The 19,514-nt window shown below is 35.6% G+C and overlaps 1 protein-coding gene across 1 annotated transcript; it reads right to left on the bottom strand.

The window, feature by feature from the left end:
* Positions 1-13,615: 13,615 nt before the first annotated feature.
* Positions 13,616-16,214, bottom strand: LOC103934435 ((-)-alpha-pinene synthase). The gene is given in 8 exon segments (XM_009344185.3): positions 13,616-14,052; positions 14,138-14,386; positions 14,474-14,612; positions 14,708-14,815; positions 14,817-14,924; positions 15,019-15,391; positions 15,489-15,765; positions 16,057-16,214. Coding segments are annotated over 8 exon segments (1,689 nt in total). The 5' UTR covers positions 16,198-16,214; the 3' UTR covers positions 13,616-13,758.
* Positions 16,215-19,514: the final 3,300 nt, after the last annotated feature.

Here is a 19,514-nt window from a genome sequence, read left to right as displayed (position 1 = left end):
TGTTGTTTAGTACTGTGAATGAAGAAGGCGAGTTATTTGACCATTGTTGGTGGGAATCAAATTTGATCCAGGAAAAGTAATTTTAACAAACAGTAGTATCTAAAAATATTTAAATTTAAAAAATTTAAGCAAAATATTTTTAAGCCATAATTCAGAAATTGTTTTTCTCCTATATGATTTTAGCCTAATTTTTTTTTGGTAACTTTTTTGAAAATAAAATTTATGTGGATTATCCTAATCTATTTCTATGAGCATTTTAATATAAAAATATTTTAATTCCGATAAGTAATTAAAAATCATACAAATACATAAACATTATATTTAATTTGGGCCATCAATTTTTTTTAACCATTAGATTTGATCTCATTTGATCACAACCGTTAGATGATAAGTTAAAAAAAAAAAGTTAAAAATATGACAGTTTGGTGGGTCCAGAATAATTTAAAACAAGCTTAAATCTTAGGGGGAATTTAGCATTGAGATATATTTTCTTTCCATGACTTATTTTAGCCTAATAGTTGGAGATGGTTTGGGGGGTTGTAAAGCTTATATTTTAAGCTTTATCCCATGGTTGGACATGGCTTCAACCCTTAGAAATAAAGCTTAAAAATTTAAGCCATAATCTAGAAACTGTTTTTCTCCTCCAAACCTTATGGTTTAAAATTTTAGTCTGTGATTATTAAATAATCGTTTAGCCAAATTTTTTTTTTCAGTAACTTTATTGAAAATAAAATTTATGTATTTATTTTTATGAATATTCTAATCTAAAAATATTCAAATTTCAATAAGTAATTAAAAATTATAGGATTTATACTAAACCAAGTTTAAATCATGGTATTCAAATTTCAAGTTAAATTTGATTTAAATAATTTTCTTAAATTATTTAGACGTTAAATTTAATTTTGGGCCGTCAAGTCTTTTTTTTTTTTCCCATTAGATCTGATCTCATTTGATCATGTAAGAATATCAAAGCTAGTGATCTAAGTGAAGAGGAAACAATGGTTAAGATTGTGACACATGTCAATGGATAAGGAGGGTTGTTATATAAAGGTTGTCAGGATTGTAGGTTGTTAGAATGACTTTTTAGCCAAAATGGTATCTGTGATTTGCATAGCTCCTCACTTTGGTCCATGAGATTTGAAATCAATAGAATTGGTCCTTGAGTTTGTCCACTATCAATCATTTTGGTCATCTCTTGAAAAATCTCCATTAAATAAGAATAGAATTAATTTTTATTAAATCATTTTGGCCAATTGTTTATTAAATTGAGGGCACATATGTCAGAAATTTTGCACAAAAGGACCAAAATGATTGATGGTGGACAATCTCAAGGACTATTTCTATTGATTTCAAATCTCAAGGACCAAAATAATGTGGTATGCAAATCTCAGGGACCATTTTGGCTAACAAGCCTGTTAGAATTGTAGTTTGTTGAAGTAAGGAGGTTACACATTGTATTAGCTTAACTAGCAAGCTTTGTAATGGTTTAGTATATAAGCCCTTTGTAAAAACAGTTACTTGGTATTCAAGAAAGATCAATTCACAAAGCGCTCATCTCTCTCTTTCTCTCTCTCTCTCTAAACTTCTTCTGCATTTTTCTCAGTTCTCACATGGTATCCTCACCAAGAAACAATTCGACGCTTCGGCATTCTCCTTGAAATCTCTATTATCTTATCTTCTCAATCCTCTATTTTGTACAACTTCTAAGATAAAATTGAACAAATCTCATATCGAATTCACAAGAAAATTGGAGTTCTTTGTCACGAAGATCAACTATTTGATTAAAAGCATCAGTGAAGAAATTTCTCCCTTTCTACATAGATGGTTACACCAGCGCAACTACAAATTGTTCTGTCACCAATCACCAACCTTATTCCAATAGTATCAACATCCTTTACAGTGAAATTCGATGCCACCAATTACTTAACTTGGAGCTTTCAGATTAAATTGCTTCTTGAAGGCCATGGAATTCTGGAATTCATGGATGGCACCAAGAAATGTCCAACAAGATTTGTCAATGATTCAATTGTCGAAGAAGTGGAGACATATGCCTACCAAGTTTGGAAAATGCACGATCGTGCAATCATGCAACTCATTACTGCAACTTCATCATGAACATCAGTATCTTGTATCATTGCTAGTACAAGTTCTAATGAAATGTGCGTGAATCTCAAGGAAAGGTTTTCACGTATGACTAAAACAAGTATCTTTAAGTTAAAGATTAAGCTTTAGAACATCAAGAAAGGGTCTGGCTCAATTTGTAAGTACCTGCAGAAGATTAAAGATGCAAGAGACCGTCCTACAGCAGCTGGAGTTATCTTTGAAGATGATGATATCATCATTCTTGCTCTCAAGGGACTTATTGCAGAATACAACACATTTAAATGTGTTATTAAAGGAAGGGAAAATGATATCTCCATCAAAGATTTTCTATCTTAGTTGCTTCCTGAAGAAGCAACTATTAATCAGTCACTGGAATCCAATATGTCTTTTGGAACTGCAATGATGACATGCACTCATGCTTCAAAAGGGAAAACATTAGTTCTTGATTCTAGTTCTATCGATTTAAGTAACTGCGGTTCATCTTTTGAGGGTAGATCAAATCAACCTAACAACTCAAACAGTCAAGGCTATTTCTTTGGAAATCAAAATAGCTATAATAGTGGTTCATAAAACTACAATGGTGGCTACAATGGTGGATACAGAAGCAACAATTATAAGGACAAAGGCAGAGGTAAGTTCAATTACAATTCAAGGTCAAGATTCAATACACCAAATTAACATAAAAATGTTAAGACTTAAAAGAGTCTTCAAGATGTTATGAATTTGTTCTATTCTATTGTTAATTTTTTTTTTTAAGGAGTGAATGGGAGAGCTTCCCCAATATAAAGCTGCAAAACACATAAAATTGTTAAAATTAATGGAGCTTTTGACGATTTGTTGAAGAATAAATCAGGAAATTTGAAAAAATAAACAAAATTTAGATAACATATAGAATTATAGTCATTTTAAAAAAATTTATAATAATTGTAATAAAAAATTGACATGAAAGTACACCCTTAAAAAGTTTTCCCAAAAAAATCAAAAAGCAAAATTGTTGTGCTTTCATCTCAGGTAATTACACACCTCCCGAATATCAAATAAATAAATAAATAAATAAAAAACCATCAAGCTTTCTTGCGGATAGCATTCTAGAAAGCTTCATTTCCAATGAAAAGTAAAACCTTGTTGCTTCATATCATGTTTACGCAGAGCAAACTGCCATATCGGCTTAAATTTGCTGGCAATCTCTAGGAATTCAAATGAAACCCAAGGGCCAAAGTCTACAATTCTGTTCCAAATGTTTGCTCGAGGATGTTTACTTGGTAAGGGAAATTAGGTCTGGCATAACTAATTTCGACGTAGGAGCCATTTACTTTTCCATAACTTGTGCGTTAGTAAAACGCGAAATATGCCGGGATGACAATGATTCAAACATGCCAATTGCCATTAGTTTAATGAAGTCTTTCCTACTCCCCTACTTTTTTACTATAATTCAAAAAATCCACCAGCTGATAAGTAACAGTAGATAAATGAGGAAGGCTCTAGGGTTTCTCTGTGCGTTGCATCGTTCGCGCATGTGGGAATCGAAATCTGCTGATTCAAGCAAGGTTTGTGAGAAGATTTGGGTTGATTCAGTTCGAGTTATTGCTTGTTTGCTTATTGAGAGGGTTAGGTTGAATCTTGAAAGGATAATTAGGGTTTCGTTAACTAGGGCTGCGATAATTAAGGTGTTAAATCGTTTAGGGAACAATGTTAATTGGAGTTCGTATGAGTGGCTAGTGCTTCTGGGGAAAGCTCTTAAGTTTCTGCATCCTCTTCACGTAAGTTGTGTAAGATAGTTTCGTATTTTTCACACGTTTTGTGGTTTTCTGAGGAGTTGTTTCGTGGCTAGTATGTTGCTTTTGTGGTTTGCTGATTGGGCGAATTTAGACTTGATTGATTGTGTTTGTATTTGTATGGTTCTCTGTTTCTGGGACGATATGGCTACCCTAGGTTTAAGGCTCGGGTTTGTGACGGTTAGGGTTTTAACGTGCCTCTTTGATTATTACATGACGCCATTGATGATCTGGTTCTAGTGTGGTAATTGTTTTTGTTACTCTGTTTGGAGACGATTAAGCTCTCATTTGGTGTTGGTCATTTTATCTAAGTAGTTTCTGTGCACACAAGATAGTTTTTTATTAGCTTTTAATTTGGGGGATAGATCTAGGGCCATTAACTGTGTGAGTTTTACAATTATTACCTTTGAGCTTCCTCGTTTGAATAGTTTGGTAATGAGATTTTTATTCCGCTAGTGTGTTTTGATGGTTGGATTCCCCCAAACGTTGGGCTATTTATGCAGGTTTTGGTGGTGCCTTTGGCCTTCACCTGTTTCCCTGCCTTTTAATTTCTTCTCATCATCTGTCTTTAACATGTCTAACTCTCACATGGCTGCCTCTAATTCAAGCTTGGCCCTTAGGCCTAGGATTTGTTCTGATTCCTATATGCCTAGTTGGGAGAACCCCTTCCCGGTTCCTCAACCTGGGCAGGAACCTGTGGTTGTTGAAAAGGCTAGGAGTACTTTCACCATAGAGAAAGCTGTGACTAGGGTGAATACTAACTTGTGCTCATCAATCAATGTTCAGCACATGCAATCTAGAATGCTGATAGGGAAGATGTTTGGGTAGCCTTTGGAAGTAAGATTGATTAAGTGGAAGCTTGGCTTATTATGGAGAAATGAAGTAAAAAATACCTTCTACCTTGATCATTTTGGTAGAAGATGGTTCACAGTGGTGTTTACGGATGTGGATGATCTAATGTTTGTCATGAGGAATTGACCATGGTATGTCAGGGGTCAAATCCTTCATCTGGAAAGGTAAACCACAGGTTTTAAGGATTTAGACGCGATTGTCAAGCTTGTTACATAGGCCAGACTACCTAGGGTTCTTTTCCAATATAAGGAGGATAATATAATCAAGGATATCACTTAGCCATTAGGGAGTTTGCTGAGGGTGGACGAAGTGACTTTGGGTTTGAATTGCCTATTTGTCAAGGTTCTGTTAGAGGTGGATCTGAGGTTTCCACTGAAGCGGGTGCTTATTATTAACCAGGATAAGGAATGCCTCATTCTTGTGAGTTACAAAAAACTTTTTTAGGTCTGTTTTTATTGCGACAGAATGAGATATGATGGTTATGTCTGCCCCGAGGTGTAGGCTGATGATGGCTACTTCATGATCAACAAGGTCTATGAAGATGAACCTTCGGTGTTCCCAGAAGATACGGTGGTGGATGTAGATATGAAAGCTAATCTGCAAAAGTATGTGATGTTGTGCTGCTATGGTGGAAGAGGAGACCATTGAGATTGAGCAGATGGGACATTGTGTAGAGGATGATGGTTCTGATGAGGATGGTTGGACTGCTATTACTCCAAAATGGAGAATAGGGCTGAAAAAAGATTGGTTAGTGAGAGTTTAAGATATGATAAGTCTTTTAGGGAGGTGGTTTCTTGCCCTAAGACTAAGTGGGTGGCTAGGGCTAATTTGGTTCAGGATTGGAGAAGGGCAGGGAAAGGTGTGGATCGGGATTAGGGGGTAAGATCTTCACGCTCTAATTTGCCTATTATTCTTAATTATGTGTTTTTGAATGCAAACATGAATTTAGTGGATGCTATTTAGTTGAATTTGCTAGGTATGATGATATGTTTGCGGATGAGACTTACTTTGCTTTGATTTGTGATGACATATGTGTTAACTCCGAGAGTAGATTGCATATTTACTTCTTTGATGCTATACATGAATTTGCTCATAGTCAGGATGTTGGGATGTCAAGAATAAGAAGTGAAGAGGGTGATAATAGGTACAAGTTTGGGAGCCTGGTTGCGGTTTGTCGTACTATTGAGGGTGCCCTGTGAGTGCTAGACTAACTATAGGAACACTGAGTACAAGGAAACGTGTACGTGAAGAGGATACTGCAGAAGTGGGATTGAGTTCCTACCTTAACGAACTGGATTAATGAAGTGCATGGTTTGGAATGTAAGGGAATGGGTAGACCAGAGTTTAGGTGTAATTTCAGTTATTTATGTAGTTTGGAAAAACTAGATTTATTTTGTGTTGTGGAAACTAAGATCTCCATGGCTAAAACCCCTGTTAGGATTTTTGGGACGTATTTTGATCATTTTTTTTTTTTACATAACCCCGATGGAAGGGCTAGGGGCCTTTGTATATTAATGTCATTGATGCTTGCTCTCGTTTTATACATATGGAAATTAAATATATTAAAATGAACGTTGAGTACTTCGCTATGTTTGTGTATGTTTCCCCACAAAAAGCGCTTCAAGTTATTAACATGTGGCATGAGTTGTTGCGCCTTGATCCTAAAGATAAGCCTTGGACGATCTTAGGTGATTTCAATAACATCATTAATGTAGAGGAAAAATGGGATGGTAACCAAAGTACCAATGTGCATATTAACAACTTTATAAACTTTTTAAATGCGGGTAAACTAATATTGTTAGATGCTTATGGTGTTTCTTTTTACGTAGACAAATAAACATTCAGATGATACCATAATTTTTGAAAAGCTTGATAGAATAGTTGCTAACTCGGACGGGCTTCAGTTGCATGGTAACTATAACTTACGTAATTATCCTATTTTTGGGTCGGATCATATCCCTCTTTTGTTAGTAACTAATGGTCCGTAACTAAAGGTGGCAAAAAAATTGTTTAAATTTGAAACCATGGCTGTTGCATCCTGAGTTTAAGCAGTTTGTGCATGATGCTTGGAAGTGTGGTGATAATCTGACCTCTTTGGATTTCTTTAGATGTGGTCTTCGGTCTTTAGATGTGATAATCTGACCTCAAATGTAGAATTTGATAACACTCAGATATTCATAAATCACGTGAAAAATCTGTAAATTATGCAATAATTTGAATGTCAGCGAACGGCAATGCTCCCTTCCATGTTTTATGAGTGGGAGCTTTTTATTCAGGGGTCATATAATTGCTGGGACGTTTAGGAGTTTGTCCTTTTCCACTGTAGGGCATTATTTCGATTAACCCTATCAATTTCTAACCCAATCCCTTAATTCAATATAAGATGATACGAAATTAACAAGTTATCCGGTCAAATTGATAACGAATCGGATCGTTATAGGATAACCCAAGAAACATCCGTTAAGATAACGGATCAGTTCAAGTGTATACGTGGGTAACCCAATACATTATCGGCAAAATATTAATTTAATAATTTTATATCATTATAACAATTATATATATATATATATTCACACATATATATAATTATATAATTACTATATATATAATAATTATATCATGATTATATAATAATCATATATATTGATTTTTTTATAAAAGTAATAAAATAAAAAATAATAAGAATATAAAATGTTGATATAATTTAACTGTGATCACATAATATAAAGAAGGATGAGAAAAATATGAAACGGAGAGCGCAAACAATCCAAGTCCCGTACCGACATCTAATCCCAGTCCAATGCCGTGGGTTCATCTGTTGTGCCTTTGCGCCCTTCCACACCTGATCCTACGGACCCCACTTTGACATCCTTACTGCCGCAGCCACATCAGTCCCGTGGATTCCCTTCTTTCTATGATATAAAACTCATATATTTATATCTACTAAACCTCAGTTGGCCTCATATATTTATATTCATCATGTGAGAGGGGTGACTGTTCATCAGCAGTGAACTTTCCAAGTTGCCCTCTCATTCCTTCCTTGCCGGACCTTTTTTCCCTCTCTGCTGCAGGAAAATGACCTCCTTACCCTTATTATTACCCTTCTTTTCTTCGGGATTCCTTTTTTTTAATTTTTTGCGTCGCCATCCGACTCTCTCATTGATTCCAACGTTTTATCCTTATCTAATTCACGGGCAGCAATGGTACATGCTTTTCCACCAAAAAATAATTAAAAAACCTTACCTCATCAGACCGGGCAGCAATGATGCAAGCATCGCCTTGCCACCAAAAAATAATTAAAAAAACAAAAATCTGGAATATGCACAGAAACGCTGAGCATGGAGACTGAGTGAGATAGGACGCCTATCACCAGAAAAAAAATAATTAAAAAACACAACCTCATACATCTAGAACAGTTCCCCGCAACTGTGCAACTGTACATCACGTCTTTCCTTTCTTCCGGACATTGCCCTTCGCAAATGCCCTCGGTTTCTTCTTTACGTTCTGTACTGTTTACGTTTGCTACAATAAACTGTCCGTTTTGTCCTTGTTGGCCTCGCGTGTATCCACCCGTTCGTCATTTGTCTTTTTCCTTTTTTTTTTTTTTTTTTTTTTTCAACCTACGTATATCATTTGGGGGACAGAGAAATATAAAATAATAATTAAAAAACAGATGGTAGCATAAGTTTTTGAGTGAATTTTTGCTCATTATCATTTATGTGTGATGTATTTATCATCCTATTTATCACTATTATATACGTTTGAATTTTAAGATTTGTGCTTATTTACTACGTGAATCTCGAAATTCAAACTCATCTAATAATAATAAATAGGCTAGCGAAATACACTACACTAAATGATAATGAATAAAAATGTTTCCTAAATTTTTTATTTAAAATGGGAGTTAAACCAGGCCATGCACAGTAAACAAACCATTATAAAAAAAAATTGGATACATGGGTGCCAGTACCAAAAAAATTTTTGAAAAATGGGAATTAAGCAGGCCACATGGTTTGTGGCAGCAAACAGTAACACAATTATAAAGCTTTATAAAGCGAATTGAATGTATGGAAAAACAGTTGTTAAAAATTATGAGAAGCCGGTTTAGTGCTCTTCTACCCCACATGTTTGCCCCTGTTTGAGCTTGCCCGTTGCCTTTCTTCTTAGAGGCAGATTGTCTGCTCATTATCTGTTTAAGTGCATTTTTGCTCATTATAAAAATGAGATTGTCTTATTGTCTCTTTGAATGCATTTTTGCTCACCATCATTTATTGTGGTGTATGCTCATCATTCTTGCATAACCTTTTCATGCATTCTCCACTGTTTTGCCACGCGTCGATTATCGTGGATAAGCTCTCGTCAATTGCATCTCTCCCAAATGAAGGTGAATTGTCTGCCTTCCCATTTCCATACTCTCCATATGCCCTTCTGTGATATGGATGTGGATTCTCATCTTTCTCATTTTTCTCAACCAAATCATTTGTGCAAATTTCTTGCGTTTAAAACCCTTGGAAAAATTAATAGTTGTTGCATCTTGCGTTTAAAATCCCTGGGTCAGTACTGAACTACTGATTATGTTGGTTTTTCGATTTTATTAGGGTGTATTTGTTACCTCCAAGGTCCACCTCTGTTTCGTGGTGAGTTTTTTTAACCTTTATAGTTTTGTTTTAATTTATTTTTTTTTGTAGTTTTTCATGTTCAAATGGGATTTTTGTATGAATTTTTCTTCTTCTAATTCTAGGTGTTTTCTTTATATCGTTAGATCCAATGTTTAGGTGACACACCCTGATCCAAATATCGGGGTGTGTTGGCCGTCACGCGAGGATTACGTAGCCAAGTGTGCATTGCGGAAGTACTAGAGTGGAAATACGAGGAAAATAAAGCCGAACAAGATAATTACAATAAAAGATCAATGAGTGGTAGTGACAAAAATGGAAGGAAAATGCAAAATAGAAGTTCAAATATCCTAGGTGCAATCCAAAATAAACAAGTACTACATAAGCGGTAACTAGAAAATCCTACATGGAGGGTGCTTTGTCAGAACTACCCCGATGCCTCGTTCGCCACCAATGTCACCTCTACCTAAAACCTGGAGGGGCGCAAAACAGAAAATGTGAGTGGGCAAAAACAAAGTTTTTCCAAAACCATTTCAATATCGAGTAATAACCCCTCTTTGTAAAACCCGTATACTTTCCTAGAAATACTATACGTACTCGTATAATAATTCATGCGACAAACAATAAAGCTCAAATATGTCATGCCAAAAAATGCCATGTTAGAATATCTAATCAAACAGTATAAGCATCAAGCAGGTGAGATAAAACAAATCGTAATATGCTGGTAATATCAGTACTTCAGCCGGAGTCACCTAAAGTGACCTGTACGGCTGAATCTATAGCTCCTCAACCATTATCCTGCACACGAGTTGGAATAATTTATAGTGGTTTGTACGACAGGCTACTGTAAATAAATACGCTCAGTGCTACGATCACGTGAAGGTTGTGCTATGTATCGCAAGTCACCTACGAGTCGGAACCACTTATAATGGTCTATACGACAGGCTGGCACCTGCCCTGGATCCAAGGTGAGCGTACAGTGCGGGAGGTGAACGATCACGTGAAGGCTAAGCCCTACTCTAGCGGAGCACAAACACCGAGGTGCAGGAATATAAGCTATAACTCAATCTCGTCGTCACCACAACTATCACTAACAAACATATTCATCTGACTTACCTAAGCATCTGAGGTACTAAAGCATAACCAACGCAATCACAAAAATAATAGTATCAATGATATTCGACATGGCATTTCAATTATAAACCATTTCAATATAAAACCATTAAAACATAAATTCTGGAAAAATACCAATCATAATATATATATATATATACTAAAAACAAAAACCCACTCACTGACACGTAAAAGGGTCGTAGGCCTCGAGCCTCGTGTGGCTGCGCTCGTCCTCATGATAGTCCTTACTAAAAACAAAAACCCACTCACTGACACGTAAAAGGGTCGTAGGCCTCGAGCCTCGTGTGGCTGCGCTCGTCCTCATGATAGTCCTCACCTATACCAACATGCTTTACTCAATCCACGAACACCTCCATATTTTTAGAAAAAATTTCTGAAGCCTCATGCGCCCTCACGCGCTAGCCAAGGCACAGCCACACGCGCATCCCATGCGCAAGCACGTGCCTGGCACACGGACGGAATCCTTGTCATTAACTCAGTTGCAGCTGGAGGTTTTGTGGTTAGGAATGTGCTTAGGAACCCTCTAATTATGGGTGCTTTAAATTTGGGCCATAATACCATTAATGTGGATGAGGCCTTAGCTCTCCAGGAAGCTATCTATTAGGCATAGAGGAAGAATTTCTCCCATTTCATCGTCGAGGGCGACTCAAAGCTGATCATTGATGTTGTTCAAGGGAAGTGCGAGATGCCTTGGAACTTGAGATCCATCCTTGAGGATGTTTAGTGGTGTGCCAGCACTTTTCAGGAAGTTAGGTGGTGTCATATCTTTAGGGAAGCTAACTTTGTCGCCGATGTTTTAGCTTCTATTGGTATCAAGTCCATTTATCCTTATATTTAGGATGCCTGTATTCTGGTCAAAACTTCAAATGCTTTGTTGTTTGATGCTTTCGGAATTGGTTATACTAGAGGTTCTTCTCTTTAATGAATTTCATTTTCTAGCCAAAAAAAAAAAAAAAAAAAGTAACAATACATCATTTTACCAAAAATCTAAAACCATTTATTAAAACTATAAAACCTTTCATTAAAACATCAAACATGATCATAGTAATGCTTACCTAGAAATATAGACATATAAAATCAAGGAAAACAAAGAGAGAATGATGGAAGTACCGGTCGCTTTGGATCACGGAGACGATAGGATAATTTGAAGGCAAAAGAAGCTTGGATGTCAAGGTGTCCCGGGCTTCAAAACTCTCCCTCCCCTGGTTTATTATAATAATTTTGAACCACTCCCACCCCTTATAGACATGTAAATTTTGGTGAAAATAAATGTTCACCAACACATTAAATTTTGACAAGCTGGGCTTATATGGCATGCACCATGTGACTCACAAATCGTACACATGGCATGTGACTCATCAAAACTAGACGAGTCCTCAAGACGGACACGTGTCAACATTTGGTGGAAATCAAATATTAATTGATGAAATTAAATCTCGAACCAAGGCACAAATCAAATCTTAGTTCTTTTGTAGACAAATTTAGAGAGTCTATAAATACAAGGCTCCAGGAAACTCCTTACATTCTTCATCAAACTCGTGAAAAATCATCAAGCACCACTACACATGCCAATTCTTCCATTGCCACAAGGCAAACCCTTACAACAGTCGTTCATCTGAGATCAAGTCATTGTGACCCTTGGACCAACAATTCCCTACACACATTTTATATTCCAGAGACCAAATCAGGGGATTCAAATTTGTAGCAGAGATTGTAAACCCTAAACATTTACATTAATACAAATATAATTTTGTACACGTGTTCTTGTCTCATTTGTCATAGGAAATTCGTGTTTACAAATTTGTCACACTCAGTGGGACAATCTCTACCTCTCATAGCTTTCTCCATTCAAAAAATCCAAACACACTTCGAAATCAATGGCTACCAAGAAGGGTCAAGCTACTCTCGTAACCAAGAGAATGAGCATCAACACTTCTGCTACAAGCAGAGAATCCATTGGTGTCATAACTCAGGGAAAGTCAAAGGCGGTGCCCATGCTTCAACACGCCACTTCCAAGTTGGTGACACTAAAGAAGCAAAGGGAATGCCAGAGGCGCAAACCCGTCATCAACCTAGCCTTGTTAGAGGCACTAAAGCATACTATAGCAACACAAAAGAAGACGTCCTAAAGCAATGAGTGGCATTCTTTGACTTCAAATGATTCAAATGAGCATTCCTTGTCACCAATTTTGGATAAAGCCTCAGGCGCAAGATTGTACCGTAGATCGTCAAGTAGCGACAGTTGCATAAAAACTTTGTTGACACCCTCGATGTATGTAAAGAGTTTCATCATTTGGTTGCACAAGTTATGACCACCAGTGCCACCTCAATCAAAGAACAACTCACACAGATGAACGAGGCGATACCAAAGCTGACCAGGACTGTCAATGAGAATGACATGCAAATCACTATGCTCATGAGCAGGTTGGAGTTGCAGACCCTAACCCAAAGAAGAATAAGCATGACGAGGAATTTGGCGAGGAGGAGGTGCGTTGTGTCGACAACGCTGGGGGAAACAAAACCCAGAGTCAGAAGCCATGTTAATGGGCTCTCTTTTTATCCAACAACTTCAGAACATGATCGCAAACACCATCAGAGCATAGAATGAAGGTGCTTCGCAAGGTACACTGATGTATTCCAAGCCATACACCAAACGAATTGATAGCTTGCGGATTTTGACTAGCTTCTAACGTACTATGTTCATGCAATTTGAAAGGGAAGGCAATCCAAAGTAACACACAACTCATTTCGTCCAAAACTTGCAACAACGCTTTAGACGGAGGGAGACTACCTCATGAAGCAATTTGTTCAAAGCATAGTGAATAATGCTCCTTTAATGAAATTTTCAAATGCCAACTATACTCCTACATGTTTTACAACATTACAATCTTTACCCCTACATTATTCTCTTTAGCGAATCGCATTAAATACCTTATCATTTTTAGTCATTTAACATATTCACAACAGTTTTGTATAAAAAATTACCAAACACTCGAACATTGTTTTTTTTTTTTTTTTTTTTTTGTTAAAAGAACTTTTACAATAAAGGTTTACCAAATACTCAACAACTTTATTTTACAACACTGTTTATTTTCATAGCACAACAGAAGTAGTTTTTTTTTTAAAACACAGCAATACCAAACTAGCCATAAGGCTATACTCTTAGAATCACCTTATTTAAGTCATATCTCTAAAAGGCTCCCAAAGATAAGTACCAAAGTCATCCTATTCAACAAGACATCATAAAACATCGATATTCTAACAACAACGAAACCACATCATAGTGGCACTGGATCGATACAAATTGAAGCAACACTATCTTTCGTCACCTTCCCCACATGTGTGAATCCATCTTCCTGTTTGTAAAGAAGATCAGTTACTCTTGTTAAATTGAGAACGCGCATAAGAATAGGCATTGGCACAGAAGTTGGTCTAAAGAACTCCACGTTTATATCCTTCCACAAATCCGTAATTTGCTTCTGAAAAACATCGACTGTCTCTTGCTCTGACAGCCCATATTGCTTCATGTAGCAATCAACACTAGAAGCAGCATGCCCTCTCTCTTTCTCAAACTGCAAAAGTTAAATCCAAAATTAATGTCTTAGGATCTTGTTGTGTTGAAATAATCACACAAGAAGTTGATAAAATTATACATACGTTTGTCGAAACAATGTCATCCATGAGCCTAAAAATGGTATTTGCAGCTCTAACAATTTTGGGGTCAGTGAACAACCACTCAAATGCTTCCTTTGTCACAACATCTCCCATGCCAAGTAAAGATATGGTTGTAAGAAAGGTGTAACTAATCGAAACTGTTGCAACGCGCATATACTCCTCCATACTTGGAACTCGTCCCTCGTGCAACCATCGGGCCTCATTAAAATAAGATCGAGCTTGATCTTTCATCTGACGAAGCAAGGCTATATACGTTAATTTACCAGTTAGAAAAAAAGTTCAAAAGGAAAGTTCTGCATATGTTTATGTACTACGTACAGCTTGTATTGCATATGGAACTCGGTATGATCTTCCTTCCTTCGCCATCTCTGCCTCAATATCATTGTAGAGATTTAAAAGTGCATGATAAAATGTTTGCATATATTCCGGGAGTTCATCAATGCAATTGACATCCCACCTGAAGCGCTAGCATAATCATCATCGTAATCATTGGAATAAAGTAGCAGTTTTTAATTATTTTTAACAAATAGTTATTATTCAAATATCTCAAACCTGTCAATCGCTTCAGTAAAGACTACGAGCTCTTCAAATGTACCAAATGCGTCGTAGATATCATCCAATATTGTCAGCAAGACACTTACTTTTGTCATAATATTTCTCCCCAGAGTACTGGGGTTCAAAATACACTCCGACGATCCAAAAGTACAACTCTACCATCTTATCTCTTGCAAATGGAAGCTTCCTTTCAAAGTCTAGTGCTCTCCACCACCTAAATATATTACTTACCTATTAAGTACTTCGAATTCGAAAGTTATATATATATTTGGTGCCATCTTGCAAACTAATAAGATCATCTTAATTACCTAGTAATCTCTTGGAGCTCCTTTTTGTGCAAAAGCTGAACAAGATTGAAGTCTAACTTTGCAAGTTTCAGAAGAGAGACATTATGTGAAGCTTCTTCTTGGTAGATTGAAATGTAACGTCGCGCAGATAATCTCTCTAGACTTTTTCGCAGGGGTCTTTCTAGGGCTTGAGTTATTTGTGTAGAGAGTGGATTGCTTACGCAGGTTGCTGCTGACTCAAGGTGAGTGGTGGTGAATACAAGAGCCTCTTCTAATATGTCTTCTCCATGCACCCTCAGATGTGTTGCTTCGTAAAAGCTTAGCATACCAGACACGTCATCAATCAAGTTTTCCTTGAAGCTACTACTTTGATCCTTGAAATTGGTGAATATGGCTGCATGATTTTCAGAAAATAGGGACACAAGAATTAAGAAAGTTTTAATAGTAACTCAAAATCAAATAATTAATTAAGTTAATTTGTTTACACCTACCACATGAAACATTATACCCGTGTTGTCTTAGCAGCCGGAAACCAAGAGCAACAGTGTACAGATCAACATCATCGTTGCCATGGTCACCATTAAATGTAGCATGCGTACGTTCAAGTGCTTTCTCGATTTCTCTTTCAAAATGGTATGCCACGCCAAGGCGCTGGATTGCATCAATCAACTTTAGCTGAAGTGAAAAATCAGTTGCACTGGTTATCAATAGATCCCTCACAATTTTTTCGAGTTCATCAACTTGTTGTTGACTGTGAGCTTGTGTAATCTGCAACAACAAATTATTTACGTGAGTAAAAAATGTCAGAAAACGTTTTGAGAAAATTAAAGTCACGTGCAGGATTAGCTATAAGGCAAATTTGAACCACATTATTGTTAAGCCATTGTAAGACTAAGTCATCTCCTCTCCCTTAATGTAGATACTATCGTTTATTAGAAAAAATAACTAAAGTTTCCACCAAATTTGAAAACTCACAAACGAAGATTTTCAAAAAAGGAAAAGAAAAACCGCTGTGGTGTTGTAGAAAGAAAATGTTCATGCTTGCATAATATGTATTACAATGTCTTGGGAATCATCATAATTTATGAACTGATCTCCCCAAATGCTTGGGTGAAAATTTGCCGTCCGACGAGCAACTTCAGGCTTGGGATTTTGTGATTGAGCTTCTGCTGAGTCTTGGATTAATGCCATGTCTTCCATGCTTTCCTGTTGGAAAATTTTAGTCAATTTGAAGAACAATGCGTGGACGATCACGTCTATATATAGGCAAGCAAATGTAGAATTTGATAACACTCAGATTCGTAAATCATGTGAAAAATCTGTAAAGTGTGCAATGATTTGAATGTCAGCGAACGGCAATGCTCCCTTCCACGTTTTATGAGTGGGAGCCCTTTATTCAGGGGTCACATAATTGCTGGGACGTTTGGTAGTTTGTCCTTTTCCACTTTATGGCATTATTTCAATTTAGCTTTACAATTTCTAGCACGATCCGTTAATTCGATACAAAGCAACACGAAATTAACAAGTTATCCAGTGACCAAATAACGAATCAAGTCGTTATCAGATAACTGGATAAACACTTGTTAAGATAACGGATTGGTCCGACTATACACGTGCGTAATCCTATACACTATAAGCAAAATACTAATTTAATAATAATTTTATATCCTTAAAAATACTATAACAATTATATATATATATATATATATATAATCACACATATATATAATTATATATATTAAATTAAATTTAGAAAATTTGGAAAAAGAGGTAATGCATTTTTATATGCTATAGTTCTATTGTTTTGTTTCTTTTCATAATTATTTTGATAAACTTCACATAATTTGAATGATTTATAATGTTTAGTTTTTCCATACTTAATTTATGCGGAAGAGAGTTCTCATGTGGACAACCTTACTGAAAACATCATCAACATAACTTTTGAAGGTTGATCAAGCCAAAGTTCCAATACAATTTCCCCATAATGATCGATGAAAATTGAAGGATTTTGGAATATGAATAACATGCAAGCTTTGAGTTTCATCGGCAAGATTTTAATTTCTAAGAAAGTCTTCACAACCTTGAAAAGAAAAACTCATTCATTTTGCATATCCTTGCACATTTGATATTTTGTAGTAAACTAGTAGTGTATTGGTGCTTTTTTATTAGTCTTTTATTTTGGAGTGTAGATGTAGTACTTAACGGCAAATATGTTTTTATGTTTTAAAGTAATATTTATGTGACAATGTGGTATGTGCAAATTTAAGAAAAAAAATATTTTTTTAATGGGTTGGGTCATTTTACTTGTTGGGTAAAGTGACCCAACCTGTTAAAGACTCGTTAAGATAATAGGTGTTACACAAAACACAGCAAACATGACCTGTTTGCCAGGCCTAATTTCAATGTCGATGTTTCTGGCATGTGAGGAAGATGTATGAAATATGAGAACACTTTGTATGGAACGAGGTTAATTGTTAAGTGACATTCTTGACAAAAGTTGCGGTTTTATCATCAAATAATGAAATATATGTAGAGTAACACAATTACTTATTAGTACATGTAAAATTTCTTCTTTTATAGATGTGTGATTCATAATCTCAATAGTTTCTGTTCATAATACCATGTAGCAGAAAATTCTATTCCAATCCTTGAAAAATATTATTATTTTTTTTTAATAAAACCTTGTATAATATTAAAAGCTTACTCTAGTCCTTGGCATTTAATTGTAATTTTCAAATATTAATTTAGTTGTAATAATTATTGAATTTTTGTGTGTAGGTTGTACGTTAATTATGTAACGCTCCCTAACCTTTTAGTATCATTCCAAGGTGATCCTAACCTTTTCAAACATTGCAAATATGTATCCAATTTTTTGAAAACTCATTTCCATTAAGTGCTAGTTAAATTGAACGGGAAAAAAAATTAATTGGAACTTAAACAAATATGACACTTTCAATAGGTTGGTGTGTGATAATGGGGGGCGTCAATACTTCAGTGCAGTGCATTATTGCACAATTGATCTTCCAACTACATATTCTCATATGGTAAAGTTGGATAAATACATGCCTACTATCATTGAAGAATGACATATTTCACCTGTTGCGAATATTCATCGTATGAATTCAATTATTGGAAATATTCAATTTCTTAATTTAAAGATCATTTTTACAAAAAATTATTCAATTTAGAGATCGTCTATACATCCAAATATATAGAACAAACTAATAGTTTGAGTATTGAGTACCAACTAATATATTCACGATGAACCATCTGTTAAACCAATGGTAGGAGCAAAATACCTAAAATTTAGCATCGTATTTTCAACTATTCATTTATACATATTTTCAACTATTTTGTTCATTTCATTTATTTAATTTTATTTTGAATCTGAAGATAATATTTAAGGAATGAAGTACCAACTACATATGAGAATGTATTTTAAATTTATCACGTAATACATGTGAGTAAGTTAAAACTCATTACAACACAAAATAGGCTTGAAACACTTGATAACACGTAATAATTTTGTTCCCGCTTGTGATTGATGTTTATCCTAAATAAGCTTAGATGTTCTTCTAATGCATATGCATGCTAATTATTAAGAGACTGAAAAAATCAGTCAAGCTCAAGGCACAAGAAAGGTGGTGGACGGATGGGAGATGGCATAAGGTTTTAGTCAAGGACATTAGTGGCTAAAGAGCACATCCAATGTCTTCTTGTTTTTTAATTATTCAATCAATATATTGTTCGTTTGAGCCTTTACAGTTGGGTCTTTAAAAACAATATTGAGATTTAAAAACTTACTTTTCGCATAACCTAATATTAAATATTTGCGTTTTTATTTTTTGCGTATATGTGTACTAACAAAAAAAAATTGGGGGCCCTCTTTGATATGGGGCTCAGGCAGTTGATCTTCTCGCCGTTAGTCAGAGCATCTTCAGTGGAGTCCCTAAATAGGGACAACCAAAGTTTAAAATGGGTATAAAAAAATATAGGAACAAAATGAGTCTCCAATGGATCGTAATGTGCGTCCTAAAGTATAGGGTATAAAAGCCCAGATCTGAGACAAGCTCAAGAAAACTAGAAATTAAGAACACCAGAAACAAAGAAGAGAAATAAAACATGAAACTGAGGAGAGGGGACTTGAACCATAAAATATGGGAGGGAAGAGAGAGAAAAGGGAAGGGTGGCTAGGCTTTGCTAGAAACGTTTTAAATGTGGAAAAAGAAAAGAAAAAAAAAGCTAGAGCTCCTATTTCCTTTTTCTTTTTCTTTTCCACCGATTTAACGGGTGATGGCATTTTATTATTAGGATACCGGGAGACTTTTGTTTTTTTATCCCCCTCTATCCAGCATATTCTATGGCCATGATGATGACCTTTTATTTTATTTTATTTTTTTTGTCCTTTTCAACATATTCAAGGAAGATGGCGATTGCCTTTGAATTTTTTTTCTTTCCAACAGATTCAAAAAAGATGGGTGGGTTTTTGTTTTTTTCAAGTGATGTCTTTTTAGTCA

The sequence above is a fragment of a genome, unplaced genomic scaffold, assembly GCF_019419815.1.
Source record: "Pyrus x bretschneideri cultivar Hongxiangsu unplaced genomic scaffold, Pyrus_bretschneideri_v1 Contig38, whole genome shotgun sequence".
In the NCBI taxonomy this organism is placed as follows: domain Eukaryota; kingdom Viridiplantae; phylum Streptophyta; class Magnoliopsida; order Rosales; family Rosaceae; genus Pyrus; species Pyrus x bretschneideri.
This window is presented reverse-complemented; position numbering and strand designations above follow the sequence as displayed.